The sequence below is a fragment of the Eupeodes corollae genome, chromosome 2 (assembly GCF_945859685.1).
Source record: "Eupeodes corollae chromosome 2, idEupCoro1.1, whole genome shotgun sequence".
Classification (NCBI taxonomy): Eukaryota; Metazoa; Arthropoda; class Insecta; order Diptera; family Syrphidae; genus Eupeodes; species Eupeodes corollae.
The window spans coordinates 36,723,330-36,750,406 of NC_079148.1; the positions used below are offsets into that span (position 1 = coordinate 36,723,330).

General features: G+C 34.4%; 2 protein-coding genes across 2 annotated transcripts in view; one reads left to right on the forward strand and one right to left on the reverse strand.

Annotated features, from left to right (window-relative positions):
* Window positions 1-10,693, forward strand: part of LOC129946878 (mucin-2) — a 28,805-nt gene extending 18,112 nt beyond the window's left edge. The window contains exons 2-4 of the mRNA XM_056057244.1: window positions 7,012-9,901; window positions 9,974-10,089; window positions 10,214-10,693. Of these exons, the coding sequence (XP_055913219.1) occupies window positions 7,012-9,901; window positions 9,974-10,089; window positions 10,214-10,357 (3,150 nt within the window). The 3' untranslated portion in view covers window positions 10,358-10,693. The remainder of the gene's footprint in view (window positions 1-7,011; window positions 9,902-9,973; window positions 10,090-10,213) is intronic.
* An 8,775-nt stretch (window positions 10,694-19,468) lies between these two features.
* The window catches only part of LOC129946291 (uncharacterized), a 54,419-nt gene continuing 46,810 nt past the window's right edge, over window positions 19,469-27,077 (reverse strand). The window contains exons 2-5 of the mRNA XM_056056424.1: window positions 22,339-22,809; window positions 21,950-22,220; window positions 20,576-21,886; window positions 19,469-20,512 (exon numbers count right to left, since the gene is read on the reverse strand). Of these exons, the coding sequence (XP_055912399.1) occupies window positions 20,367-20,512; window positions 20,576-21,886; window positions 21,950-22,220; window positions 22,339-22,776 (2,166 nt within the window). The 5' untranslated portion in view covers window positions 22,777-22,809 and the 3' untranslated portion in view covers window positions 19,469-20,366. The remainder of the gene's footprint in view (window positions 20,513-20,575; window positions 21,887-21,949; window positions 22,221-22,338; window positions 22,810-27,077) is intronic.

A 27,077-nucleotide genomic window follows, 5' to 3' on the forward strand; every position in this document is an offset into this window, starting at 1 on the left:
GGTCAAAAATCGAAAGAGTCAGAATATTTTAAGCAACGGCTTGTCTGTCCATAAGAAATCGAGCAAATTTATATTCTAAAGATTTAAATAAATTTTGTCCTTTTAGAGTACATCTCTAAATCCTTATTATTGTTTTTTAAATATCCACACTTATTAGTTCTAAAAAGTTTGACTTGATCATTTTAAAGCTTTTGCAAGGCTTAAATCAATTTCCAGAATTTAGAACATAAGTTTTCTATTGTTTTCAAAAATCTACAAAAATAATACCCTTCAGACCTTAAGACTTATTAACTAAGATGAGGGACACCGATAATGTGGCAGAAACAAACAAAAGTTTATATTTTCACATTTCTGCAAATTAGTCTTGTTTTATATACAAAATATCAATCTTATTTTTATTACAAAAGTGACACTGTGATCATAATAATTTCGAATTTATTTTCTGCATTAGTTTCAAGTCTCACCCATTAAGTGAGAATGTAACTGTAATACAAAAATTCACATGATGTGTGACAAAATGTCATCTTAATATGATTTTTCTTTGACAATAATCCCTTTGCATCAAGCATCAAGAACACTCATCATAATTCACATGGGTACCTTGCCTACCTGATTATTTCAATTTCCATTCCAACTAATGACATCTTCATTTAAGTTGACTTTCACTACCGTCGTTGTTGTCGTCGACTTCGCTGTCGCTGTCGTCGTTTCTAGGTACTCTAAAGGCTCTTGGATAGGAATCTCAAGACTCAAGATTCTAACTTTGATACACTAAGATGTGCCAGAGTAGCACTAAAGATGCAGGCAATATGAATGGAGGAAGGTAAAATTTAATGCTAAAATCGCGTGCATCATTCTCGTTTATGCATATATATTATGGTCTTGGATATTGTGCATTGCTTCTAATTCATGAGGTGGCTTCATGTCTGGCCTTTTCACTTTTGTTACTTGTCGTGTTGCATTTCTACTTGTTTTTTCTTTTGCATCCCCCGCCTATACTCCATGTAGTTCCACCATCAAAAAGTTAGCTCGTCCGGAATCTGCAGAAGTTGTTCCCACAATTAAAACTGACTCTAAAAGGTAGATTGGCATTGGCATAGAGTGCGCTCCTCTATGTCATGGACAAGATCCAAGACCATAGTTCCAGGGAAACAAGTTTTCTCACTCTCTCTTTCTGGGTCTCCTCTATATCTATCTTCCTCAAGACAAATAAAAAAAGATGAGGCACCAAGGCTACCTTAATTTATATATGACCAACTCTCCATATCACATTGGGGTGAGCTGAGCCTGATGAGCACGTAATTTCTGCAAATGGTCTTGAATCCATGAAGTTGTTGGAAGCTAGCAAATTGTGTTTCTTCTACTACTTTTTCTTAGAGACTCGGCGAATAAAACTACAGAGGCTTTGAATGTGCGGTACCAAAAGTTTTTCACTTTCTTTGGGACACGAGGTGACCTTATTGTTGATACGATGATGGTGTTATGAAGTTTTTTATTTTTTGTTATTCACGGGGATGGATGAATTGGCTTTGGAACTGGTTGACGATTGTTCATGTTGTTGTTGTAGTGGCTTGTTGTGAGATTGCCTTTGATAGAAGCTTGAAGTGGATTGTCTTAAGAAAAAAAGGGGAAAGTGATTTTTCATATTTCATTACATTTTCTAGTGAATTGTGAGGGTGCAAGCAATCGTGCGTGATGAACTTGAATTGAATTAAATTGAATTTTCAATTAATTCGATGAAGTGCGGTTGATGCTTTTGGTTTGGAAAAAAAAATACAATTCGAAAGGAATGTGGAACTGTAGTCAAGGAATGAGGTTTTTATTTGTCCTAAGTTGTGAATGAAATGTTTATATTCACATGGAAGATGAAAGTAATAATATTGTCATCTAAAATGTCATGAAATGAAGTATGCCATCAACGCTAGTAGTGATGTGATATTTGTAACAAAATCTTAGAAAATAGTGAATGTGCAGGCATTGTAAAATTGATACTAAAATTAAATAAATTCATAGAAATGTTTATGTGTGGGATCTCGCAATTATTAAAACATCATTTTAATAAATTCATAATGTGATTGCGAGAATGACTTGTTTTGTCATCCCTGTCAAACTTGTCTGTTTGTGTAGAGTGAAGATGGAAAATGCTCGCTGCTCTATCAAAGTAGGAAAAGATCTCTCCGAAGCATTTGATGTCAAAGCGATGCACTCTCAGAGACTTCCTTAACATCGTTCTGGAAATAATTTTGCAAGAACACTGGCGGTACAATCATCCATACGTCTATTATATTGACATAATTAGAAGATCAAAGTGGTGCGTTTAAGAAAACTGCGACGAAAGCGGAGAAGATTTGTTAAATTGTCAATGAGGGCAAGGCCAAGTATATGCTGTCATCAAAAAAGGCCATTAAACGATGACGTCTTAGACAAAACGTCAACGTGGATAGCTATAACTTTGAGGTAGTTAAGCACTCGGTCTGCCTAGGCACCGCTTTAAATTCAGATAAGGACACCAGCTCTAAAATCAAACAGGTACTATAACGTATGCAAATCGCTGCGTACTGGGACTTACAAGGAAATTGAGTGGTAAAGTCCTCTTCCGGTTAATCTATAAGAAATTCATCATACCAGTTCTCATTTATGACTTGGACCCTGTCAAAAAAAGAGAAAAATCATTCGGACTGGACATCCAGCGACACTGACCTGGTTAAAAGGATAAAAGTCCTTGTATGGCTAGGGCACATAACGCTCCAGCCTAGAAGGTCTTCGTATCCAATCCTAAGGGACAGCGCTGTAGAGTAAGACCACGACTCATGTGGCTAACGCATATGGCAGAGGACCTTAACCAACTTAACATGCGAAACTGGCGACAGCTAGCTGGAAACCGAGATGGTTGGAAACGCATTTTCGCTAAAGCCCAGGTCAATCCTGGACTGAAGCACAACCTTAAGTAAATAAGTAAGATTGCGAGAACATTCCATAATACAATTCCAGAAAAATTCAAAAAGTATTTGTACTTAAATTTCGTATTACTTAAATTTCTTATTAATTAAATTGACCAAATAGATCAAAATGTATTTTGATTTGATCGCCCATTTTCAAAATAGGCCTAAATAACTTGCTCGATTGGGAATCTTTCCATTGTTCAAATTGAGTTTGTCTGAAATTTCGAAATGTCAAATTAATTTCACTAAAATAAACCAAATTCTGTAACGCCATCTGTGAATAAATTCTCACTATCCAATCTGTCAAACCCTATGAATGAATTGTCTTCTCGACAGTAAAATGGAAATAAGTTTTTCAGTGCGTTTCAAGCGCTAAGCTATTCTTTTCGTTGTGTAGAGATAGGAAGCTGACTTTTTTTAAATATATCGAGCAGAAACCAGTTTTCAGTAACAAAATAACCTATGATTGAAAAAGTTCGCACTAGATAGCCTAATTTCGAAATACGTGTTCACGAAGTCAAAGTTTCCTTTCTCTATTTTCGTTCTAAAAAATGGTTAAATAAGTCGAACTACGATTGTTTGTTGTATTTTGTTTAACAAAAAAATTACTATTTTATCTTATATACTTGTACATTTTGTATCTACAATTTAAATTAATATTATCCAGAAAACAAAATTACCAAGTTTATAATTCAACAATATTTTGCTATATTTGTTTAGTGGTAATATATTCAACAAATTAAAATATTACATATATTTTAACCAAATGAAGCTTAAAATTATTTCTTAAGATTGATGTGCCTAAAGATATAGTTTAAATTTGTTTTTATTTACCTCAACGATGACAAAAACCCAAATACTTGATTCAGATGACTTGGAAAAAAAGAACATTCTATTGACAAATTGACAAAAGCCTTCACAAGTTGGGTTCTCTTTATCTTCTTGTGGAATATTGAAAAGGCATTCCCCGTGATGATGAATATGACAATAATATGCAGCGTGGCGCGACAACAAGTGCTTTTTCAATCCACACTCAGCTGTGAAAACAGACAACAAACTATGTAGGAGACTAGGTCAGCACCAGCACCAGCATCAGCATCAAAACCAGACCCATCACTAGCACCAGCAGCACTTTGGTACTCATATTATATGCATTTGAGTCGGGTGTGAGAATATAATGAGCACCACTTGTACTTTTTTTATTCTTTTATACAAATAGGCTGCAATGTTTGTCTTCCCATCATATAACGAATGAATACCTTTTGTTTGTCCAACAAATGAGGGAGACACAGAATAGGTACATGCAACCATATACAAACATAGGTGCAGACGGAAATATGTACCTATAACACTTTGGCGGAAATATGCTTTGAACACGCCAAACTAAATAAACCTACCCTAACACTCCTCATCGGTCTTACAGTGTCTTCAAATAAGAGGTTTTATATTGATTTCAAAAAAGGGTATTTTTGTAGTCACATTAGCCTACAATGATATTTTCAGCTCAGGCGAAGCTATATACCCTATATATAATAAAGGATATCGATATGATCTAGCAAACTACCACGACATTGTATTTTTCAACACAGCAAAAACATCTAAGCGAATTATAAATCGGATTCACAAATGGTTACTCCACAGTAGACCATATACCCAGTCTGACCAATATTGCAGGGACAAACACATTTACGCACACGGAAAGAACTCAAGGCTTTTTCGTAGACTTTCGAGCTGCTTTTGATATCATAGATCGTAAGGCACTCATCTTTAAGCTTTTTCGCGATGGAATTCGAACCTGCGAAACTACATACTAATTATTAAAACTGGACTTTCACCACACTTTCATTCCAAAACTTTGTTTTTTAACTTTACTGTTAAACTTATGTTTAGCCACTCACACTTAAAAATTAAGTAGAAGAATTACAGTCTCTATACTCAAATTTAGAACATCATTAGAAATAATAAATAAAAATGAATTAAAAAAGTGTGTTGGAGTGTCATGCTAGAGGTTTTCCGTTCGATCCCTGCCTGTGCCACCTAAAGCTTTTTTCACGGGTAGTGTTTCTTGCGAGGAATTGACAAATTCTCCAAGAGTAATTTTTGTCATGAAAAAATGCTTTCTCAAATTAGCCATTTAGCATCGGAATATAAACTGCAGGTTCAACCCTTCCCTGCAATTACTCGCTCACAGGAATGGTTGAGAGTTTTAAGTCACTAGGCCTTGTTATCTACGGACTGTTGCACCACCTAATTTATTTAATTTGTATTTAAATAAATCCTTTCTATCTATCTACATTTGCGGCTGTATGTTCTCGATAATAGCAATAGTTCTTGAACAGATTGTGGACCATTGGTACGCTTGTCAAAGAATGCAATCTTTAATGACTTCAATTTAAAGATTGCATATTGCATTCATCGTATTCACTTAAAGATTGTGACTTTTAACTTTGCAGCCATGATCTTAAAAAACTGCAATAATTTTGTCTCCAATCATTTGATACTTCATGTGTTCCTTGCATTCACCTGAAGTACTTACATTCTTTTGCATTCTTAAGTGAAATTTCACTACACAGTTTTGAAATTTTGATATTAATCCCTTAATGTCTTACTCCGAACATTTTTGTTCGAGGTGAACGGTCCAGATTAGAATATTTTGTGCAGTGAAATTTCACTGAAGAATGTTAAAACTTTAAATGAATGCAAAGACTTCAAAAAAGTGTCAAGACTCAAATTGAATTCAAAGACTTCATTCTTTTATTTTTTGAGACGCAAATGTTTTAATGTTGTTTAAAAACGTAGCCTCTAAACCCGAGGTGAGAATGGGCCTATCAGTAAACATTATTTTTCAATAAAAAATCCTGATGTGTTATGTGAAATGCGTGATTTTAAAAATCGATATTGACAATATTCTTAATTTTTCTTAAACCCTAACGCATTTTGAATAGCTGTTACTTTTTGAGCTGTCATCTATTGACAAATATTGTAACTGAAGCTTCGAGGCTAAAAGTATTTTTGTATTTAGCTTAATCAATGGACTAGGAGTGTAATATGGAAGTGGATGGTATTTTAGACTAATTATGAATGTATGCAAATAATGTGAATTAATTATTAAAATAAAAAAAGAATCACAAATGAAAAGATTCAAAGAAAATAATTAAAATTATAGGAAAATGCATTCCTCCGTGAAAGAATTAAGTCAAGAAGAAAATATAAAATATTCTTTCTGTTAAACTTCCTATTCCACTTTATTTTGCTGATGATATTTATCTTCTCTTCTATGCATCTCAAGTTGTAAGAATATCTCATGACTATTAGTTTATTAAACCTCACTTAAAGAATCAGTCATGCATTTGAGAAGTCAGATAATCTGAAAGACGCACTTGGTTGGTTGGGGAAGCCTAAGGTGCATGATATTGTGGTGCATTATAACCACAAACTTTCTTGGTTAGTGGATTGGTTTTTTGTTTAAATTGAAAACAACAACAAAATAAAACTGGAAACTGACCTCGTCCAACCACAACAACATCGACATTGGCATTGGTTTTGAAGTTGGAGGTTTATTGTTTTCTTTCTTTTTGAACTCGTAGCATACCGGCATACTGGACCGGCTACTGACGACGACGGCTGCTGTCAATGCACTTTGATTGGGTTTGGTTTTTAGAGAGCTCTTGGTTAAGTGGCCACCTAGCCTGCCGGCTTAATAATATTATGTACATAACTTAAATAAGATGATTAATAGACGATAGACTCTTATACATATATGATCGACAAGAGCTGAGTTTGAAGAAAAAACAAAACCTGTTAAGTATTCGTGCTTTCGGTATATTTGTCATGATGAGAAATATTCATTAAGACAAGTTTTACATTCACTATGATTTCGCCGGGAATAAATTAACTCTCAAGAATTCTGCTCTAGAAAAGTCCAAAACGGTGTCTCATTCAATTGCTCAGAAAAAAAAAGAAACGTCATTTAGTCAAGCCCGTAGGCAGAGATTGACTTTTGAGATTGTTATTTAAAAAAACTCACAATATTGCGTCAGTAATTATTTGTTTTTCTTTTATTTTATAGATCTCCTGGAAACGCTATCTCATCATAATCACCGTGACAGTTTATCTTCAAGTTCATTCTGTATCATCTGTCAGTGATCGTCTAGTCCCCCCTCCACTGCCTCCATCAGCAGCTTCAAATGTCGCAGTACCAAAACAGCATCTACAACCAGCCTTAGCTAAACTGCCATCACCTCGTGGTGGACCTCCACGGCCTCCACCTGGGTATCTTCAAAATCGTTATCAAAATGATCAACAGCCAACCAATAATGAACCACCTGGATTTATGCAACGCATAGCTCGATGGTTTGGTTTTAATGGCGGCACTGCTAACGAACAACAAAATCAAGCATCACAACAATATGCCCAATATAAGGAATCACCACGGGGTGGTCAACAAAATGGCAAAAATGCCAACTGTGGTTTGTGCAGTAAATATCCTTGGGTACCTATGTTTCCAGGGCAAATTCAATATCCCCTCTCGAAGCACTATCAATTGCCACAAGCCAATCAGATCCATCAAGTTCAATGGACTCAGCAACAGGAGTTGTTGCATCAACAACAAGTACATCGACAACAACAACAACAGTATCAGAATCAACAACAGCAGAACCAACAAAAACAACAATTTCATAATCAACAACAACAGCAATTAAACCGTCAACAACAAGAACAACAACAACTCGCCGGATACAACTATCCCCAACATCAAAAGCAACTCCCTGCCTATCCTCCCCTTAACCCCGCGGAAAACCAATACGCACCAACACATTTGCAGCCACCTCTAGTCCAACGAGCTATTCAATTCAGTTCGCCACCTTCACAAGACTTTCGTCCCCCACCACCATCGCCAAATTTAGTTCAAAGGGGAAATCCACCTCCTGCGTACAATCCACAACCAAATTTCGCACCAATACCTCTTCCGAATTTAAGTCCATCCGCCTTGCCACCAGTCTACGATGCACAACCATTCCGACCAATCGATCAGGTGAAATTGGACCCAACACAATTCCAACAGTTGCCAAAATACCAGCCTTCCGTGGAATTCCAAAATCAACCACCAATCAATCAGTTCGAAGATCAACAACCTCCTCGATACGATCAGCCACCGCAGTTCCAACAGGTCCAGAACAATGAACATTCACCGATTGCTGAGCACGTAGCTGCTCCATCAGAGATTCAAACCTCTTATCCTACTCAAATTCCACCAAGCAGTTTTGACAACCAGAATCAAATTCATCAAACTCAAACCACTCCCAGTTTTGAGATTATCAAAAGTCACCAAGTGACGAATTTCGTATCTGAAATTGAGTATCCTGCGAACTTTGTTGAGTCACAATCTATTGATGTTGCTCAGCAACCTCAAACAACTACCCTGACACCGTTGGAAGATCAACGACCGCCTATCAGACTCACTGAGCTTGGCTCATATTCCCAGCAATATACTTTGCCACAAGAAGAATCGCAAAGTTTAGCGCATGAGGAACCATATTTGGAATCAGATTCCATCTACTATCACAACCATCAAGAGATTGACACCAACAACAACTATGCTCCCGACAACTACCCATCAGCTTCATCTCACAACTTGTCAGTTCAAAATGACAATCTCTTAGATATCGATCCCATCCAACAGTCATCATCGGAAAATTATCTACCCCAGAATGAAATTTTCCTCCCAACACCCGAACCAACAACTACACAGCCACAGCAATTTGTGACAGACATTCAGCAGACAACAACAACTGTTGAAATCGTTCCATCCCTACAGACAACTTTCTCGCAACGTTTGAACTATAAGAGAGATCGGGAAACCCCCAAACGGCTGCTCGATTCCCCTATTCACTATTTGCAACATGGCGGAAGCTCGCCACGACCATTCACCAGAGACCCAGCTAGTTTGAACATTCGAGAGCCATCCAACGAACAGCCAATATACCAAAATCACCGGGAGGAACCGTCTCCGAGTCCAACTCCAACACCATTTCATATGGCTCCAACTCCAACCTCAACCTACACCTCAATTGATGCCAGTGGTCATTTTGCAGGAATAAACCCTCCAGCTCCACAGGGTTCGACCAAGAAGTACCATCAAATTATAATTCCCTACACAACCAAACACAAACCACGACCCTTTACACCTAAAGAACAAGCGGGACGTTATGATAATTGGTCAACGTCCAGTGAGTTCGATCCACACGAGCAACAAGAGTCAAAAGTTGTTACAGCCACACATCCACCAGGTCAGAGGACCACCAAGTATTTAACCAAAATTCTAGCCTCAAACCTACGCGAACTTCTAAAGAAGGAACACGAAATCAAGAATAGGTCGAAGAACGGGTTTGATTTGTCAAAACTTCAGAACACCATCGATGACTGGACTGAACAGGAGTTCACGTCTTTATCGCATAGGGCGAGTACTGTATCGCTTAGAGGTCACTCGAAACACATTCCCACAGAATACCTCACTACAACGCCATCTTTGCGCGAGGCAAAGACCACAATTTTTAGCCCAAATCATCATGAACCGCTTTTGTATAAAGATCGAGGGACTAGACGCTATGAGTTTAATCCGTTCGAAGATAACCGAATAGAAGAACTTGAATCAACTTCTATGACACCGGTGCCGAGTACGAGCACAATAACAACTACAACAACGCCATCTACACCAGTTTCCACAACAACTACGACAACAACGAGTTCAACGACTACGACAACAGAAGCTCCTTCACCGAATCCTTATTACATTCGAGCTATTTCAACGACCCCCTCAACCACGGAAAACTGGAACCACGCTAAGGTGACAGTGTCTCCATTTACCAAGGAGAAAATCTATGTGGTCACACCTCAACCAGGAAGTGTGGGATCTTTCAAGTCCCCCCGATTCATTGTGAGGCCAACGCCAGCTAGTGGTGAGTTTGAAAAGCATTTGTTTGATGAAATTTTGTGATTCTCACTAAAAATCTTTATTTTTTCTCCTCAAGCTGGCTCAAATGTTTCACCAAAACCAACTCTCTACACTCCAGAACTATTTGGTCTGATGGGAATATCAGCTTATATACCAGCAGCTCCTGTCGAGACATTCGATGGACATTCAAAAGTATACCGATCAAATGCCCCCAAATAGACTTTCAAAACAGAAAGATACTAATCCTTATAATTCTATTTAATTATTTTTTTTCTCTGTCGAAAAAACATTCTTGTATAAAAAACGGAACTTCCAGGTTATAACGGTAGTAACGCCATCGAATATTTCGAAAGGTTCGAATGCAAATGAAGTGGGATCTTCCAAAGATGACGACGCCAATGATAAATTAGGATCCAAAAGTGCTAACAGTGATCACAGGAGCAGTAACAGTAGCAGTTAAAAGAAAAAAAATGATATTATATTCATTTTGTTCTTTTGATAAATATTTGTTGTTATTGTTGTTGATCAGTTTTATAAGTGGTGCAAATTGTTTTTTGGGGTCTTTAATTATTATTGTTGTAAAAATTATTCGTAATATCCTTTCCGGCATTTATATAGGTAGAGCTTTGCATTGCGTATAATTAATTTGCCTTCCTTTTGTGTGTTTGGTGGATCCTGCTTCATATACATGATTAAAAAGTAAGATATAAAGCTTTGATTAATTCCTAAGGTGCCAGTGTGTTGGGAATGGTGTGAATGTAGTGAATGAATGTCAATGTATTAAGTGTGAGAAAGCCTATACTATGTGTGTTTTAAAACCTTAAGTTGTTTAAGAATGCAATTATTTTAGAATGTTAAATATTTCTTAAAAGTGGTAATCTAATATCTATCACTTCAAAGTTCAACGGGACAGAAACCGAAAACCAAGAATTCGTAAAATAATTTGAACAATACGAATAAGGTAAAATATCATTATGATTATTTACGACGTTTATTTATTAAAATATATCTTATAAGCAACTGATTAAATGTTTGACTAAGCGTAAAGAACAAAAAATTGCAATTTAAATCTTCGAAAAATTTCTTCCAGAATGACAAACGTTCCAAAAATCATAAATATTATACTTCTTAAGTCCAATTATATAAATACTTCAAGTTTATGAAAATGAAAAACTCTGTATTCTATTATTAACTGTGCTCAAAAGGAAAAAACTCTTAAGTCGAAATATTTGACTGTTAACAGTCAAAAAGTTTTTTCCGATCACCGTTTAATTTTAATAAATATGATTTAAAATATAACCATCTTAAGTGTTCACTGTTCATATAAGCGTTTCGCCCCGGTGTACGTGTAATGGTTGGGCTCATCAGAAGATGACCATTACACCTTGTCTTGACGCATATTTTCCCGCCTTGCTATATCTATATCTTCTTTAAAGACTTGTAGCAACTATATAATTCGCAGTTGCTCTATGTAGCTGGGATTATACGGAATCTCGATTTATTCGGGAAAATATGCGTCAAGACAAGGTGTAATGGTCATCTTCTGATGAGCTCAACCATTACACATATTTTAAATCATATTATTAAAATCTTAAGTCGGCTTTTGTGGTTTTAGCTATTTATCTTTTTTTATATACTCTGTACACAAACAATTTTTATTTTTTACCCTAGTTGATAAATCTTTTAAATCAAGAAGGTTATGGCATTTTGTAAAATAACTTAAGTTTAATTTGTGGGGTTTCGCAAAAGGTAAAACAACTTAAGAAGATGATCAGTAGTGTTTTGTATGAAATTATTTTACTTATCAGACAATAGGCAGAAATGATTTTGGTAAAATATCTTAAGTTGTTTTTATATTCGATATAAGTCAACAGAGTAAAATCGCTAATGTCAACTTACGATATCTTACCACATAACTTTTTTAGCGTTTAAGTTTCGTGTATAGATTTAAGATGTTTTACCATATTTTATAAAAAAAGAATACAAATAAAAACACAATAGTGGTTAAACCGACCTGTTAACATCTTAGGGTACTTAGTAAATGAAAAAATGTAAAAGTTGTTTTTGTAAAAGCACTTAAGTCCAAAAAACATTAATAAATATTTACATAAAAAATTAACATTTAATTTTACTATTTAAATAATTGTGGGCTAAATTACTGAAATTTAATTTTTCTTCAACAAAGATCGCAAGCTAAATATCAGCCTTCTATATACACAGTCTTAAATGCTTTTAACTTTTGAATACTTTTGAATATTATTAAGAATTAAAACTCAGAAAATCTAAAACCTTTTATATTGAATTCAAACTTAGAATGGAAATATTTAAAAACATAATAAAACTATACTAGGGAGTTTTAATAAAATGGCGACGATACGTGTTTTTCGATTCTCATTGAAGCAGTTGGAAAAAAATTCTCTAGTTTGTCTTTCACTGCGTTTATTTTGGTATTGCTTTGAACATTCTTAAATAATTGCTACCTTATTCAACTCTCTAAAATAAAAACCCTTCATTTTGTATACATTTTTCATAATCGTTTTTATTTTTTAATTATTGTTACTCAAACAAATTTCAGAAAAGCATTTTTGTAGCTCACTTTAAGGTCATATTTGGGTTCTTGTCCATGCTGTATTCTTGCTGCTTAAATTCATTTATTCTTTTAAAATTATTATCGATTTAGATTTTTTGTGTATAAAGCCAATATTTTATGTACTTTACTTTTTGTATTATATATTTTAAATATTTACACCTGTATACATAAAGTATTTGAAAGAAAATTAATTATGGTGATTTATATTTGTAATACCAAAACACTATATTTAATTTCTCTTTTCTTAGCTAATTATAACTTAGCTTATAAGAAGAACTACTATTTTAAGACATAAATAAAAAAAACTAAAAATTGTAAAATATATTTGAAAAAGTAAGTTTTTATTTAAATTTAAATGTTTCATATTTTCTTGACAAAAAAACGTGACAATTGGATAATACAAGGAACGTAAGTAAAATATCGGAGTTAACATTAAACATTCTTTTAAGATGAAAATAAATACAAAATGTTTTTCAAAAACAAAGATTCAGGCTGCTTTCTGACATACAAATATTCATTAATTTTAGCAATTTGATACTCATGCATGGCTTACAGAAAAAGAGAACGTTCGTATTTTCATTTACTTTTGACGTTCTCCATATCAACGAAAAATGGTATCCTGAACGCACATACACAATCTAACAGAGGCTTCAACTTAAAACTTTTGCTTTCCTTGAATCTATGAAGGGACGTTGAAACTTCGAGAAATGTGAAAATTTTCATTTTGACAAATCAGATCCATTACAATAACTTCGTACCAGAACTGTAACCTTATCTAGGTAACTGCATATTCTGTGGATTTTTTAATTTTTGAAGATAGAATTAAAAAAAAGTGCATCTAATATATAAAATTCTCCTGTCACACTGTTAACCAATTGCAATAAAATGTTGTATATATATTCGGTAGGCATGAGAATAGGTTTATTTATCTATTTTTCATATTCCTAAGTGCTATGGTTTAATCGCATCAACATCTTACACAGTGCAACGATCTTACGATAGTGTTGAGTGACGCTATGTACAAGGAAGCATTGATAGCTATTGAGGATCTTTGCATTATCATCGCCAGTCGTTTCGGTATGAATTCACCAAATCGAAATCCATCTGATTTATAAGATACTGAATTAAAATTGTGAACTAATGAATGAAAAACAAAGAACCATTTTTGAACACATCATGATCGCAGTTTCGGCAGGACAAGATGGATTCTTTATTGGATGCACCAGGTGAAACTGGCAAAACATTCTTTATTTCGCTAATTCTTGCTAAAATACAATCAAATAATGTTATTGCATTGGCTGTTGCATCTTCTGGCATTGCAGCAACTTTATTGGATGGAGACAGAACAACTGAAACATTCTCAAAACAACTGTTAGATAAGGTAAAAGAAAAATTACTACAGATGAAACTGGATGGATGAAATTAGTGGTCGATTTCTGTACGACAATTGATTCGCAAAATGCTTTCATTTACCAGATATTTCCTGATGTAAGCAGACAATATAAAAATCATAAGTGGCTAGCAGAAAGAGTAATAGAAACCTGAATGTGGATGCCAACGAATTAAATCTCAAGATACAACATTTGTTACCAGGAGACTTGGTGTCATACAATTCTATTAATACTAAATATTATAATATTATAATATAATATAATATAATATTATAATATAATATAATATTAAAATCCAACTGATTTTTTGAACTGATTGGATTTATCAGGCATGCCACCGCATTATTTACAACTAAAGGTTGGATCTTCTTGGTAATTTTGTTTCGTAATTAGAACTCATCATGGTTGTGCAACGGCACGCTATTCGTAATTACAAAAATACTGAAAAATGATATTCCATAATTCTAAATGGCAAATTCCGAGTTGAAAATATATTATTACCGCGAATCCCTCCATCCAGTTTGTTTGAATTGGCAAAAGATGGGATCACAAAAAATATTGCACACTCTGTTGCATTAAGGGATTGGATATTGTTTTTTTTTTGTAGTACTGTCATACTTAGCGAAATGTATATAATTTAAAAAAATAGTTTTAATACATTTAAGAATCTTTTTTGGTGATTTGTTATTTTAATATTTTGTCACCGTTTAGAGTGCTCTATTACCTATATTATAGGTATATTTTTAAATATATATTTTTACCTATCCCTCTTATATTGCACATTCTTACACACTGACAAAACTTATTTATTTCTAGCAAAATATTCTCTAAAAATTTTGCATATGGCAAAACAAGGTTTGTCGGGTCAGCTAGTATTTTTATAATTTTTTCCTCCTTAATAAATATCTTGTGTTCTTTTTTACTAAATCTAAGATACAAATGAGCTCAAGTTGCGTTGGTTTGACATATTTCAAGAGCATGTTGGCATTGTTGCTCTATTTAAAATTTCAAAAAGTTTTTCCAAAGATATAACCTTTCCCGAAAATGCAACAGACGAATTTCTTGTAGAATAGGACAAGCAGCAACGCAATGGTAAATATCTTCATCCACTCTTCCGTTACATAGATCACATAGCTGGGGCAAGTCTGGTCAATGAAATACAAAGTTTAAATTTAAAATTTCAACTCTTGCTCTAATAATAATACTTATAACAGAGGCTGAAAATTCATTACTAAAGTAAGAGACTTCCGAGAGCAGTTAATGGTTTAAATGACTATAAATAGCTTTTAAAGTAGATGAAGATGCTCTGGAAAGATTATCCAGAAACATTTTGTGATCCACCTTAGCACTTACATCAGCAAACTGAGCCTGCCAATCGGTCACATTAGTTTCTGATAAGTTTAAACTTGTTTCGTAAGAGTAAGCTAGTTCGTTCCAGTCTTTCATAGGAAGTTATTGTAATGGGTCCGATTTGTCAAATTGAAAATTTTTACATTTCTCGACGTTTCAAGGTCTATAAAGTCGAAATAAAAGATTTTAAGAAAGATGTCTGTGCGTGCGTGTGTACGTTCTTTTGTACGTCCGTACGTCCGTACGTTCGCGACGTTTTTTTCGTCGTCCATAGCTCAAGAACCAGAAGAGATATCGACTTCAAATAAATTTTGTTATACAGATAATAAGGCAGAAAGATGCACAAAGGGCTCTCAAGAAAATTGCGTGGGTGGTTTTTTTACCATAGCAGTTTGAAAAAAGTTGAAAATTTTGTTTAACCCGAAATATCTTACGAACCTAAAACGCTAGAGACTTGAATTAAATTTTATATAATATATTGTAACATGATACCCAACAGGTATATTTTTTGAAAAAACCCAATATAATGTTTTTTTTTTTAAATCAATAAAACTGAAAAAAAAAAATTTGTCACCTCCAAAATTTTACGACTGAAATATGATTTCATCTCTAAAACAATTTTGTGCAACGAAAAGTAATGTTTTTGACATCTGATAAAATTTTGAGAAAAATCTAATTGATAGTTTTTTTTATAAAAAATAAAAATCTAAAAAAAAGCATTACTCAAAGTTCGTAAAAATTGAATATCGATTCAAATATCTTTTCAAAAACTTGAAATTTAGGCTTCAAGCTTATTTTATCTTATAAGAAATATTGTTTTCAACATTTTGAAAAATGTTGAGAAAAATCGAATTGACAGTTTTCTTACAAAAAATTAAAACCTACAAAAAAAATTATAAAAGTTGGTAAAAATTGATTTTCGACTCAAATATCTTTTCAAAAATTTTAAATATTACCTTCAAAGTAATTTTATCTCATGAGAAATATTGTTTTCAACATTTAGTAAAATTTTTAAAAGATCGAATTGACAGTTTTTTTTTTTACAAAAAATAAAACTCTAAAAAAAAACAATACTAAAACTTCGTAAAAATTTACTTTCGACTTAAATAGCTTTTCAAAACTTAAAAATATTGTAATAAATATGATTTAAAATCATGAAAATAATATTTTTATTTTTAAAATCATTAAATGAAAATAAAAATAAAAATGAACCAGCATAGTGTTCAAATATCCGTTTCGCCCCAGTGCAATGGTTGGGCTCATCAGAAGACGACCATTGCACTTTGTCTTGATGCATATTTTCTCGAATAAATCGAGATTCCATATAATATGAGCTACATAGAGCTACTGCGAATTATATGGTTGCTACAAGTCTTCATAGAAGATAAATTGTAGCTGTTTTTATTTCCTTGCTATGCTGGTTCATTTTTATTTTTATTTTCATTTAATGATTTTAAAAATAAAAATATTATTTTCATGATTTTAAATCATATTTATTAAAATAATTGGTGTTCGGAACAAACAGTTCGACTGTTAACATTTCATCTTCTTAAAAATATTGGCTTGAAACTTATTTTATTTCGCAGTAATTCAGTAATTTTTATATAAAAATCCAAGAGTCCGTTTTTTCATAAAAAATAAAATCTACAAAAAATAGTACGCAAATTTGGTAAAAATTGATACGAGTACATATAGACAAACTCTTAAGCAAGACAAATCGACAGACTGGATGGGAAGGTACCAGCCTCTTTTCTTAGAATGATTTTGTGAAGACCTGTTTCATTTCTTTTCATCACTCTAGTAATGAAGTTCGCACTTGCCTTCAAATTTTCAAATTTTGTATATATATAGGGACTATTCCTGACTCTACATATATGGCGTAGTTGGGTGTTGAGTTAGGTAAAACGAAATATCCTCTTCAAAAAGTTCCTTTGTACAGTTTCAAAAGCTTCACTTAACGCCACTAGGACGTTAAATCAACATTTTGGTTCGAAAAAAACTTTGGCTATATTATGTTGAATGTCAATTTAGCTTCGTTGCTTTTTTCTTTAGAGTGCTTTATATAGCTTTAATTGTAGGTCAAGAGGACACCCAAATATTTAAACTCCTGTACAACCTCAATATATGTATTATTTAGAGACCATTTTTCTTCCGCTCGCCTTCTTGATTGTCTCTTTTCAAATACAACAATCTTAGTTTTTTGGGTATTAATTTGCAAGCCAAGTGAACTTAGACGGTTAATTTCCGTTTGTAGCGTGAAAGGATTATCAGCAAGCATAACTAGATCGTGCGCGTACATCAGGAATTTGATTAAAATGTTAGCAAAATTAACTCCACCCGGAAGGAGATCGCAGACATCATCTATGAACAGGGCAAATAATAATGGGCGAGGATACAACCTTGAGAAACACCTGAAGTTGGTTCAAATCGATTTGAAAATGTGACACCGTCCCATACCCTTGCATTTGTTGACGAAATAAAACTTGGATACAATTGGAGAAACTTTCGTGACAAACCAATGCAAGAGAGTTTGTAAATTAAAGCTTGTCTATTGACTTTATCATATGCAGCTTTAAAATCATCAAAGCAAGTGTATAGTTTCTTTCTCCTATCTATTAATTGTTGAGCAATGCTTGAAATGGCAAAGATATGATCCATGGTTGAAATACCTCTATAATTTTCTGCAGCGTCAGCATCACCTTTTTTAAAAATGGCAAAAATTACAGATTTGTTGAAACTGATAGGTACACATTCATCATTGTATAACTTGTTATAAAAGGATTGTTTTTATAAAACTCGACTGGTATGCCGTCTAGGCCAGTAGCCTTGCAATTTTTCGTTTTTTGGAGCGTTACTTCCAATTCGAGCAATGAGAGTTCTAAATCCAGCTCGTTGACTCTAGTACCAGGTAGCGCGTAATCAAAGGTATGAAGGTCTTCATCAGAAGATAGATTTTCTTGAAAAATTAAGAATTGGTCGTTCTAAACAGTTTTAAGTAAACAAACGAAAGTTTAAGGAGATTTCTGCAATCCTTATCAAACCATACATTTTTAGCTACAAAAGTGTGTGTACTCTTCAACGCAAAATGGGCTGCAGTCTTTATAACCCGTTTTATACTTTCACACACCACTTCAGACGAGACTGCGGATTAACTGTATAAATAAACAATTCAAATGTTATAAATAAACAAAATAGGCAAATGTTAACATTCATAAAGGGGAATAATTATTGATTTTCAAATGCAAGTAGTTTATTGTCATTGGTTTTCACATCATTGAACAAACATTTCTTGATCGGAATTAAGCATTTGAGGTTAGAGTTGATAATTAAAAATAAAACTGATAGGGAAGTATTCAAAGAAAATATTATACTTTTCGTAGAACAACTTGCTTCTTAATGTGAAATCAACATTTGTAAACTATTTCATCATTGAAAAAATAAAAATGAGCTACATGAAAAGTTCTGAGATAAATAAAGTATTTTTTTAGTAAGCAAATTCTACTATGCTTATTTAATATCAAAATAAATAAATCAAAGTTTCCTAAATGCTTTTAAATGCCGAAACAAATTTTAAAACAAATCAAGGATATGTATATGCACCTTAAGGAATTTTAATAAATTACCTTTTTCGATTCTATAAATTCGCATTTAATGTTTCAAAAACAAATTATTTGTTTCCTTCTTTACTTCTTAAAATGTCAGGGCTATTTAGTTATATCAGGTACTTATCAAAATTCAAATGTAAAACATACAAAATTTAGAACTTTTAAATATCGTCGTAGCATTTATAAAACAATTAAATAGATGCAAAGTTCCAAATTTCAAAATTTTAACGCTTAATGTTAAAAAAAAACTTTTTCAATTTAAATGAGAAAATTCACTACAGAATTAATATAAAGACTTGAAATAAAAATTATTTAATGGCATGCAAATTATTTGCAGCTGCCTTCTAAACCTAATGAGTTACGAGTTTTGTTAAAAAAAATTGCTGTTATATTTTCTGGACCATAAGAAAAGTGAATTGACATAACATAATTATACGAAATTCATATTTTGTCTCACTAAATGTTTGAAATTTGTTTAATTTTTGAAATAGGGTGATTTAAAGAAAATTAAGTTCCTTTTATTTTTAGAGTAAAACAATACTCTAAGAAATACCAATTTTTAAAGAATGTTCTTAAATTTTTATTATCAAAATCAATTAAAAAAAACCTGTACGACAGGCAAAGAAAAAATGCAATTTGAAAAGTAATATATTTAGTTTTTCATTTTATTTTAACATTTAAATATAATTATGTTTATGCATGTATATATATATATATAATTGTAATGTATGTATATATTTATTTCTATATTAAGAATAGTTGTATTGTCTAAATGTTACATTTTATTACATAAGAATTGTATTAGCTTTTTTTCTCCTTAATTGGCCTTAATTAGCTTACAAAAATAACGTTTTGTTAATTTTTGTTGTTTGTGTTTTTGTTTTCTTTTTGTACAAATCTATCAGAAAATATTTACTTAAATTTATTATGTTTTACTTGTTCATACGATTTAGTTTATATTTTGTTTATTTTTGATGTAAATAATGTATGTCTGAGTTTGTTTTAAATATATTGATATATGTTATAATATATATGTAGATTCTATGTATATAATGTTATATGTGCATGTGTATGTAGTGTATTTTTTATATGAACTTAAATCTAATTCATAATTCACTAGTTTTTTGTTTTTGTATTTAAAATTAATATTAAGTTTCATATTTAAAAAAAAAAGTTTTATAGGATTTGTTCGATTTATTGTTAATATTTTGATCTTTTTGAAAAATCAAATCACATTTTTGATTAGTTTTTGTTTTAATTTTGATATATTTAGTTTTAATTTGTTTAAGTAAATAATTAATTAAAGTACTTTTTGTTTATTATCAATAAGTTCCCTTTTTTTTTATTTTTTTATTATGCAATTTATTATCATTTTGTAAAACAAAGCAAGCATTAAGTTCAATAAATTATGACCTCTACTGTAGGTTAGCTACTTCATTAACCTAATTTCTGATTTTGCATTTTTCATTCAATCTAATACACAAACCATTTAGCAAAATTCTACATCTACGATATATAAATATTTTATACGATCTAAGTCTTGGCACACTGCATTAATTTTTTTCTACGACGTAAATATCGTATTAGAGCTTCAATTGACCACGAGGTGGCAGCAATAAACGTTAACGCATTCAAACAATGAAGTGTAACGGAAAAGTCAAAACGATCCCGGATAAGACCTGCAAAGAAAGAAATTAAATGTAAATGTGTGACTATTTTTGAGGATTGCAGTTGATACTTACCGACCAGCGGTCCACAAGCCAGTGTAAATACTCCCGTTATAAGCAGTTGTAAGCCCGAAGCTCCCGGCAACCTTTTTAGCGGAACATAACCCGGTATGATGAGAGGCCAGAAGATCGTTCTCAAGCCCTTGCACATGCCAATCCAAACAAAACAACACAAAATGACCGAATACGATCTGGAAGACGCCACAACAGTTCGTCCAAGGGAAATACCAACCACCCCGATCAGGAAGAACACCCTATTGTCCCACTCAATTTTCTCCGTCAAAAACGGCACCAGAAACCTTACGGTTATATCAACCCCGCCCAGCACAGACATTGCCAACGATATTTGTGCCGTGGTAAAGCCAAAGTCATTCAAAATAAACGGTGTCAATATTGAGAAGTTCAACTCCCCGAAATTGATGATGGTCAGTCCGGCTACAAGATTCACAAACGTAAAGTCCCGCAGGAGATCCAAGTCGAAAAAGGTTACAAGCTTATGCATAAACGTCACTGTGGACGGATCTTCGGACGGTGGCGGAGTTGGCGGCTCTGCCTCTCGCTGTTTCTCAACGGCCAGTGCCAATGTAGTCATTCCCCGGGGTAACTCCAACAGAGCCTTCTCCTCAGCACAGGTACAACGTAAATAGCTTAGCGAGTCTGCCCGAATGTACAAGTTGTTTCTACTGGCAGAGAGCTTGATCTCCTCCCGTTCACGGCTGAAATTGTTCGGTCGCAGAAACGGGTTCTCCCGGTGCTCGTCATCTTCGTTGATCACATGATTCAGACGGAACCCTGATTCGATGTCTTTACAGCTGGACACTGTTCGGAAGCGCAATTGTGGTTTCATCGTGGCCAGGGACATTTTCGATCCAAACCAGCCATCGTTGGCACGTGACAGCATTGGCGTCCCGGGATCAATGATCTCATAGCCTGGCTTCTCTTTGTCATCTTCACTATAGAGATATTGACTAGAAAAGATTCCTGTGTTCTTGAGCCGGTTCATCTCGCAGTATTTGCAGAGGTACTCCGAATCAGGAGAAGGTATAAGCTCTCCATTGACCTGAGTTGTGGTTGTCGGTCTGACGTGATACATCACTGGCTGATAGACCATGGCACAAACTAATGAATGCAGTGATATGGAAGCAAATATCATCACAGTTCCTTGGACCCCGAAGGTCGCGAGTAAGTAAGTTACCGCATATGGAAGAAAGATCGGCCCGAGGCCAGTTAGAGTCCATGAGAAACCTGCCGCCCGACGGCGTTTGTTTTTGAAATATGTATTAATGGCTAACGATGATGCTGATACACTTATGCCCATTCCAAAACCTGAAATCAAAAAGATGCAGAAGATTAGGATCAGAGCTGACTTAAAGGTTTTCATTAACTTACCAAAACACAGCGCATATGTTATCATATATGAAAGGAACGTATCCGAAAAAGCTGTCAGCAAAAGACCGACAAAATTAAACAAAGCTCCAGCTATGGCCACTTGTCGAAATGAGAATCGTCTGAACATGGGACCGTTTAGCAATCCTGTGCACGCTGATATCGCTGGTTGTGTGTTGATGATAGTTGTGATCTGTGAACTTGTCATTCCAAGTTCGGTCAGTCTTTCGCGAAAGATAAAGCCAAATTGTTGTAACGATGGAAAGATGCATAGCTAAAGAATGATACAGGCATTAGTTCTCATGTTAAGAATTCCCTTCTCCAAAGTGTCTCTAAGCTCTAAGGCTATCAAGTCGAGCAATAAAAGGCTTGAAATAAACCTATTTACTTACATTTGACAGTCCAGCAGCTATGCAAACTATCCAAGCCCATCCTCCATCTGGGGCAACAAAATTCTCACCAAGGTCGCTCTTATCACGACGACGCGGACGTCTAGGTTTGGGGGGTGGTGTTGGAGTTGGTTTTTTTGTCGGTATTGGTGTTTGTATTGGTGTCGGTAATGGTGTTGGTATAGGTGTTGGAATTGGTGTTGGTATTGGTGTTGGTATTGGTGTTGGTATTGGTGTTGGTATTGGTATTGGCGTTGGTGGCTTTTTAGATTGGTATTTTAATCGAGGAGGTGGTGTAGGAGGTGGAGGCTTAGACTTTGTGATACTTTGTATCTTTGCCGGCATTGATGCTGGATTTGTTGTATCGTAGTAGACATTTTTCTGTCGGGGTTGTTGTTGTTGTTGCTGTTGTTGTTGGTGTGGTGTTTGTTTCTTTGTCATTTCCGGCTAATTAGATATTGTTTGCTGCATGCGCTGAAATAAAAAGAAAATAATTTTTAATTAAATTGCAAACTTCTTCTGCTGCTTCATGGGTTCTTCCATATTCTCTAATTGATTCGAATGAAAATTAATTGCATTGTTTTCTCGATTTGTTTTTGTTGTTGTTTGTTTTAATTCGCAGCTTGCACTGCACAGTGCACACGACAACAAAACTAATATTGTTAAAATCAATTATTTCAGGGACGACAAGATGACTTTGAGATATGCGATAGGAAGAGGATGAGGGGGGCTTGAATTGTGCATATAAACGCGAAGAAGACCGAATGAGTAATTTAGGTTGCGTTTGGAAAAGAAAACACTAGGCACAGGGTCGCTTTTAAGGACTTTTGGGCCAGGGAGATTTTCGACAGTTGTAAAATTAATGGCGTTTTCCATTGGTTTTTAATTTAAAATAATTGATGTTTTTGTGGTTACTAATGATTTTTAAATCAAAACAAATTGAGTTATTGATTTTTGTTATAAATTCAAAAAGAGTAAATTTTGTATTTTACGAAAAATTCAGAGTCTAGAAATGTTTGTTGTTGAAATTAACAAAGATTAAATCTCTAACTGAAAGATAAACGTGACGTCGTTTTAGTGGAGGACTAATGTTTATAGACTTTGATCGTAAATGTTCATTATGACAGATCTACAGCTGTGTTCAAAATAATAGGAGTGCTTTTACAAAATTTGCTCAAGTGTTTTTTTTACCATGTGTATACGGGTAATCAGCCCATTTCTCTACCGGTAAGTATAACGGGACATTAAAGATGATAAAACAATGAACTGGTTTGCAATTCATAACCGTTTACATTTGTAACCACAGATCAAATGATCTTTACTCTCAATCAGGCTATTCAAAATAATAGGAGTGTGAGTTCTATTGTACGTAAAAAAAATCAAAAACTTAAAAAAAATAAACAGTAAGTAACTAAATTAAAATAGGAATATTAAATAGTTGGAATATCAAATATATAAACAAGTTTGGTTATTTAGTGGGCCGAGTAAAGCACTGCACCGACGAAAAATGGGAAATCATAAAAAAGTTACGAAATGAAGGAAAAACTTATAAGGATATAAAGTTGATGTTGGGGTGCTCTGACCAAATGATCGCCAATGCTGTAAAATATGAAAAAAAAAAGTGGAAACCCGGGGACGGAAACGAGAAACGAGTGAAAATGACGATCGTCGTATTGTTCGCTACAGCCGAAAGGATCCTTTTGCGTCCTCTAAGATGATCCAGGAAGATCTAGGACTGGCAGTAATTAGCGTAACAATAAGAAGGAGATTGTTGGAACACAATCTTTCCGCTCGCAGTCCACGAAAAGTGCCGATGCTTACGAAAAAACATGTAGCCGCTCGTTTGAAATTTGCAAGAAGCCATACTAATTGGCCTGCAGAGAAATGGCGAAACATTTTGTGGACTGACGAGACCAAAATTGTTTTATTCGGTGGAACTGGCTCTAGGCAATACGTCCGAGGTCCAGAAAATTCCGAGTTTAAGCCTCGGTACACCATTAAAACGGTAAAGCATGGCGCTACTAAAGTGATGGTATGGGGCAGTTTCTCATATGCTGGTGTTGGCCCCATACATTAAATCATTGGCACGATGGACCAGCGCGTTTATGTGGATATAATGTCCAGTGTGATGCTGCCTTATGCGAGTTGGAATATGCCGGCTAAATGGGTATTTCAACAAGACAACGACCCGAAACACACCAGTAAGTCTGCCAAGGAATGGTTTCGGGTCAATGGGGTTGAGGTCATGAACCAGCCAGCTCAGTCGCCTGACCTCAATCATATAGAAAATTTATGGGCGGATATGAAAAAAGTTGTTTCTCGACGAAGACCCTTGAATTCGAGACAGTTGTGGGACGCAGTCGAGGAAACATGGAACTAAATTCCAGTTGAGAGTTGTCCGGCCCTTATGAACTCAATACCACGCAAATGTGCAGCAATTATAAAAAACCAAAGGATTTTCCACAAAATACTGACAAAAAATCTTAATATTGAATATTTTTTTTTAGTTTTTATACTTTATTTTGTTTACTCCTATTATTTTGAACAATTCGTTTTGGCTTTATTTTGATAAAATTCATGTTTTTACTACCTTATTTGTTTTAAACAAAGAAATCTTTAAGCATAATAATTAAAGACTGGATTACTTATTTTGTACAAAAGAAAAAATAAATTTAAAAAAATTATACAACTTTAGAGTCACGATTTAATCTAAATAGAACAGGCACTCCTATTTTTTTGAACACAACTGTATAAAATGGCAGCTCAAATAAAAAATAAAAAGAAAAAGACCATTTGACAACATTTGAATATTTCAACCGAACCGCAACGCCCGAAAAGATCTATATATCTAGATCTATTATATTAAGGCGACGGACGCTTTGGCAACTAAAAACTATTAAATCAATAATAAACAAAAGCACAGACACTTTCTTTTGTTTAGGAATTGCGATGCAATTTTTAAGGAACATAACTTTTTTTCTCTTATATTCACTTTCTTCTCAACGCTAGAGGTTTGAAGCTACAATACGCTTTGCAAATGCTTATTTCGAGCTTTATGACACATGATATCGTAAAGTCGGTAAGAAATAACCGAACAGAATAAAAATAGGGCTGAAAGCTTTCAATTCTTTAACTTTTCTTTATTTTCTACTTATAAGGCTAGAAAATATACTACCCAAAATAGGCGCCATGTTATTGATAGCGCACTGAAATTTATTTCTAGAAATGGGATAGTTAAAAAATATTTAGACTGAAAAATCCTGGAAAGCTGTTTTTACTTAAAAACCAAGTAAAAGTTTATGTCAATTCATTCGAACCTCAAAAATTCTTTTTTTAAGGGAGGCAAAAAAATAAAATTTTATTGAAACAAAAATAATGGGAGTTACCATTCTACTCAAGAAAAATATTAGCCAAGCTTATTTGAGGTACTTTTACCCTAAATTTAATGGGAGAAGCCACCAACAAGGAACCCCTGGTTTGATGAGGAATGTCGGCAGGCAAATGCAGCCAAACAACAGGCACGCAAAGCTGCGCTGCATAAAAGGACGAGAGGTGCTCGTGAGCTCTATGAGCAGAAGAGGCGAGAGTAACGCAGACTTCCCAGAAGGAAAAAGAGAGGGAACCATGCGGTCGAAGATGTTGAGAGGTTCAAAAGCAGTAATAAAGTTCGAAAGTTTTATAAACAGATGAAACGAAATTCACAGGTACATAAACCTAACACCGAAGGCTGCAAAGACGAAAGTGGAACCATCATAGTGGAACCGCAGTCAATGCTGAGGATTGTGAAGGACCACTTCTGCAGACTGTATAACGGCGACGAAGAACTGAATTCCGCTGTCAGGCAGGATGATCCATTCAATATAGACGACGAAAGCCGTCCTCCCGACTTAGACGAAGTAAAGATTGCCATATCTAAGTTGAAGTCTAATAAAGCCGCTGGAGCGGATGGCTTGAATGCCGAGCTCTTCAAAGCAGCTGGAGATATGTTGGTTGGGAGCATGCACCAACTTATCTGTAAGATATGGTCGGAAGAAAGCATGACCGATGAATGAAACCTCAGTATTGTTTGCCCGATCCTGAAAAAAGGAGACCCTCTAAACTGCACCAACTATAGAGGAAACAGTCTACTTAACATCGCCTATGAAATTTTCTCTGCCGTAATATGTGAACGTCTAAAGCAGATCGTCAACAACCTGATAGATCCTTATTAGTGTGGTTTTAGACCAGGAAAGTCCAAAGTTGATCAAATATTCACATTATGACAGATCCTGGAAAAAACCCAAGAACACCAAATTGACACCCACCATCTTTTCATCGAGGTCAAGGCCGCATATGACAGCATCTACAGGGACGAGCTGTATAGAGCCATGTCTAGTTTTGGCATCCCTGCCAAACTCGTCCGTTTGTGCAGGATGACCATGAAGAATTCACGCTGCTCCATAAAGGTTGAAAACAACTTAACAGAACATTTCGAAAGAATAGTGCAGAGCTCACACGTCAACACTAGAGGCACTATCTTTCAAAAGTCTGTCCAATTACTGGCATATGCTGATGACATTGACATAATCGGAAGAACTCAGCGTGATGTCAATGGGGCTTTTATGAGTATTGAGGCAGAGGTGGCAAAAATGTGTTTAACGGTTAATGAGGGCAAAACAAAGTACATGCTGTCGTCTAGAAAGGACATACAACACCGACGTTTTGGTCAAAACGTCACAATCGACAGACGTAACTTTGAGGTA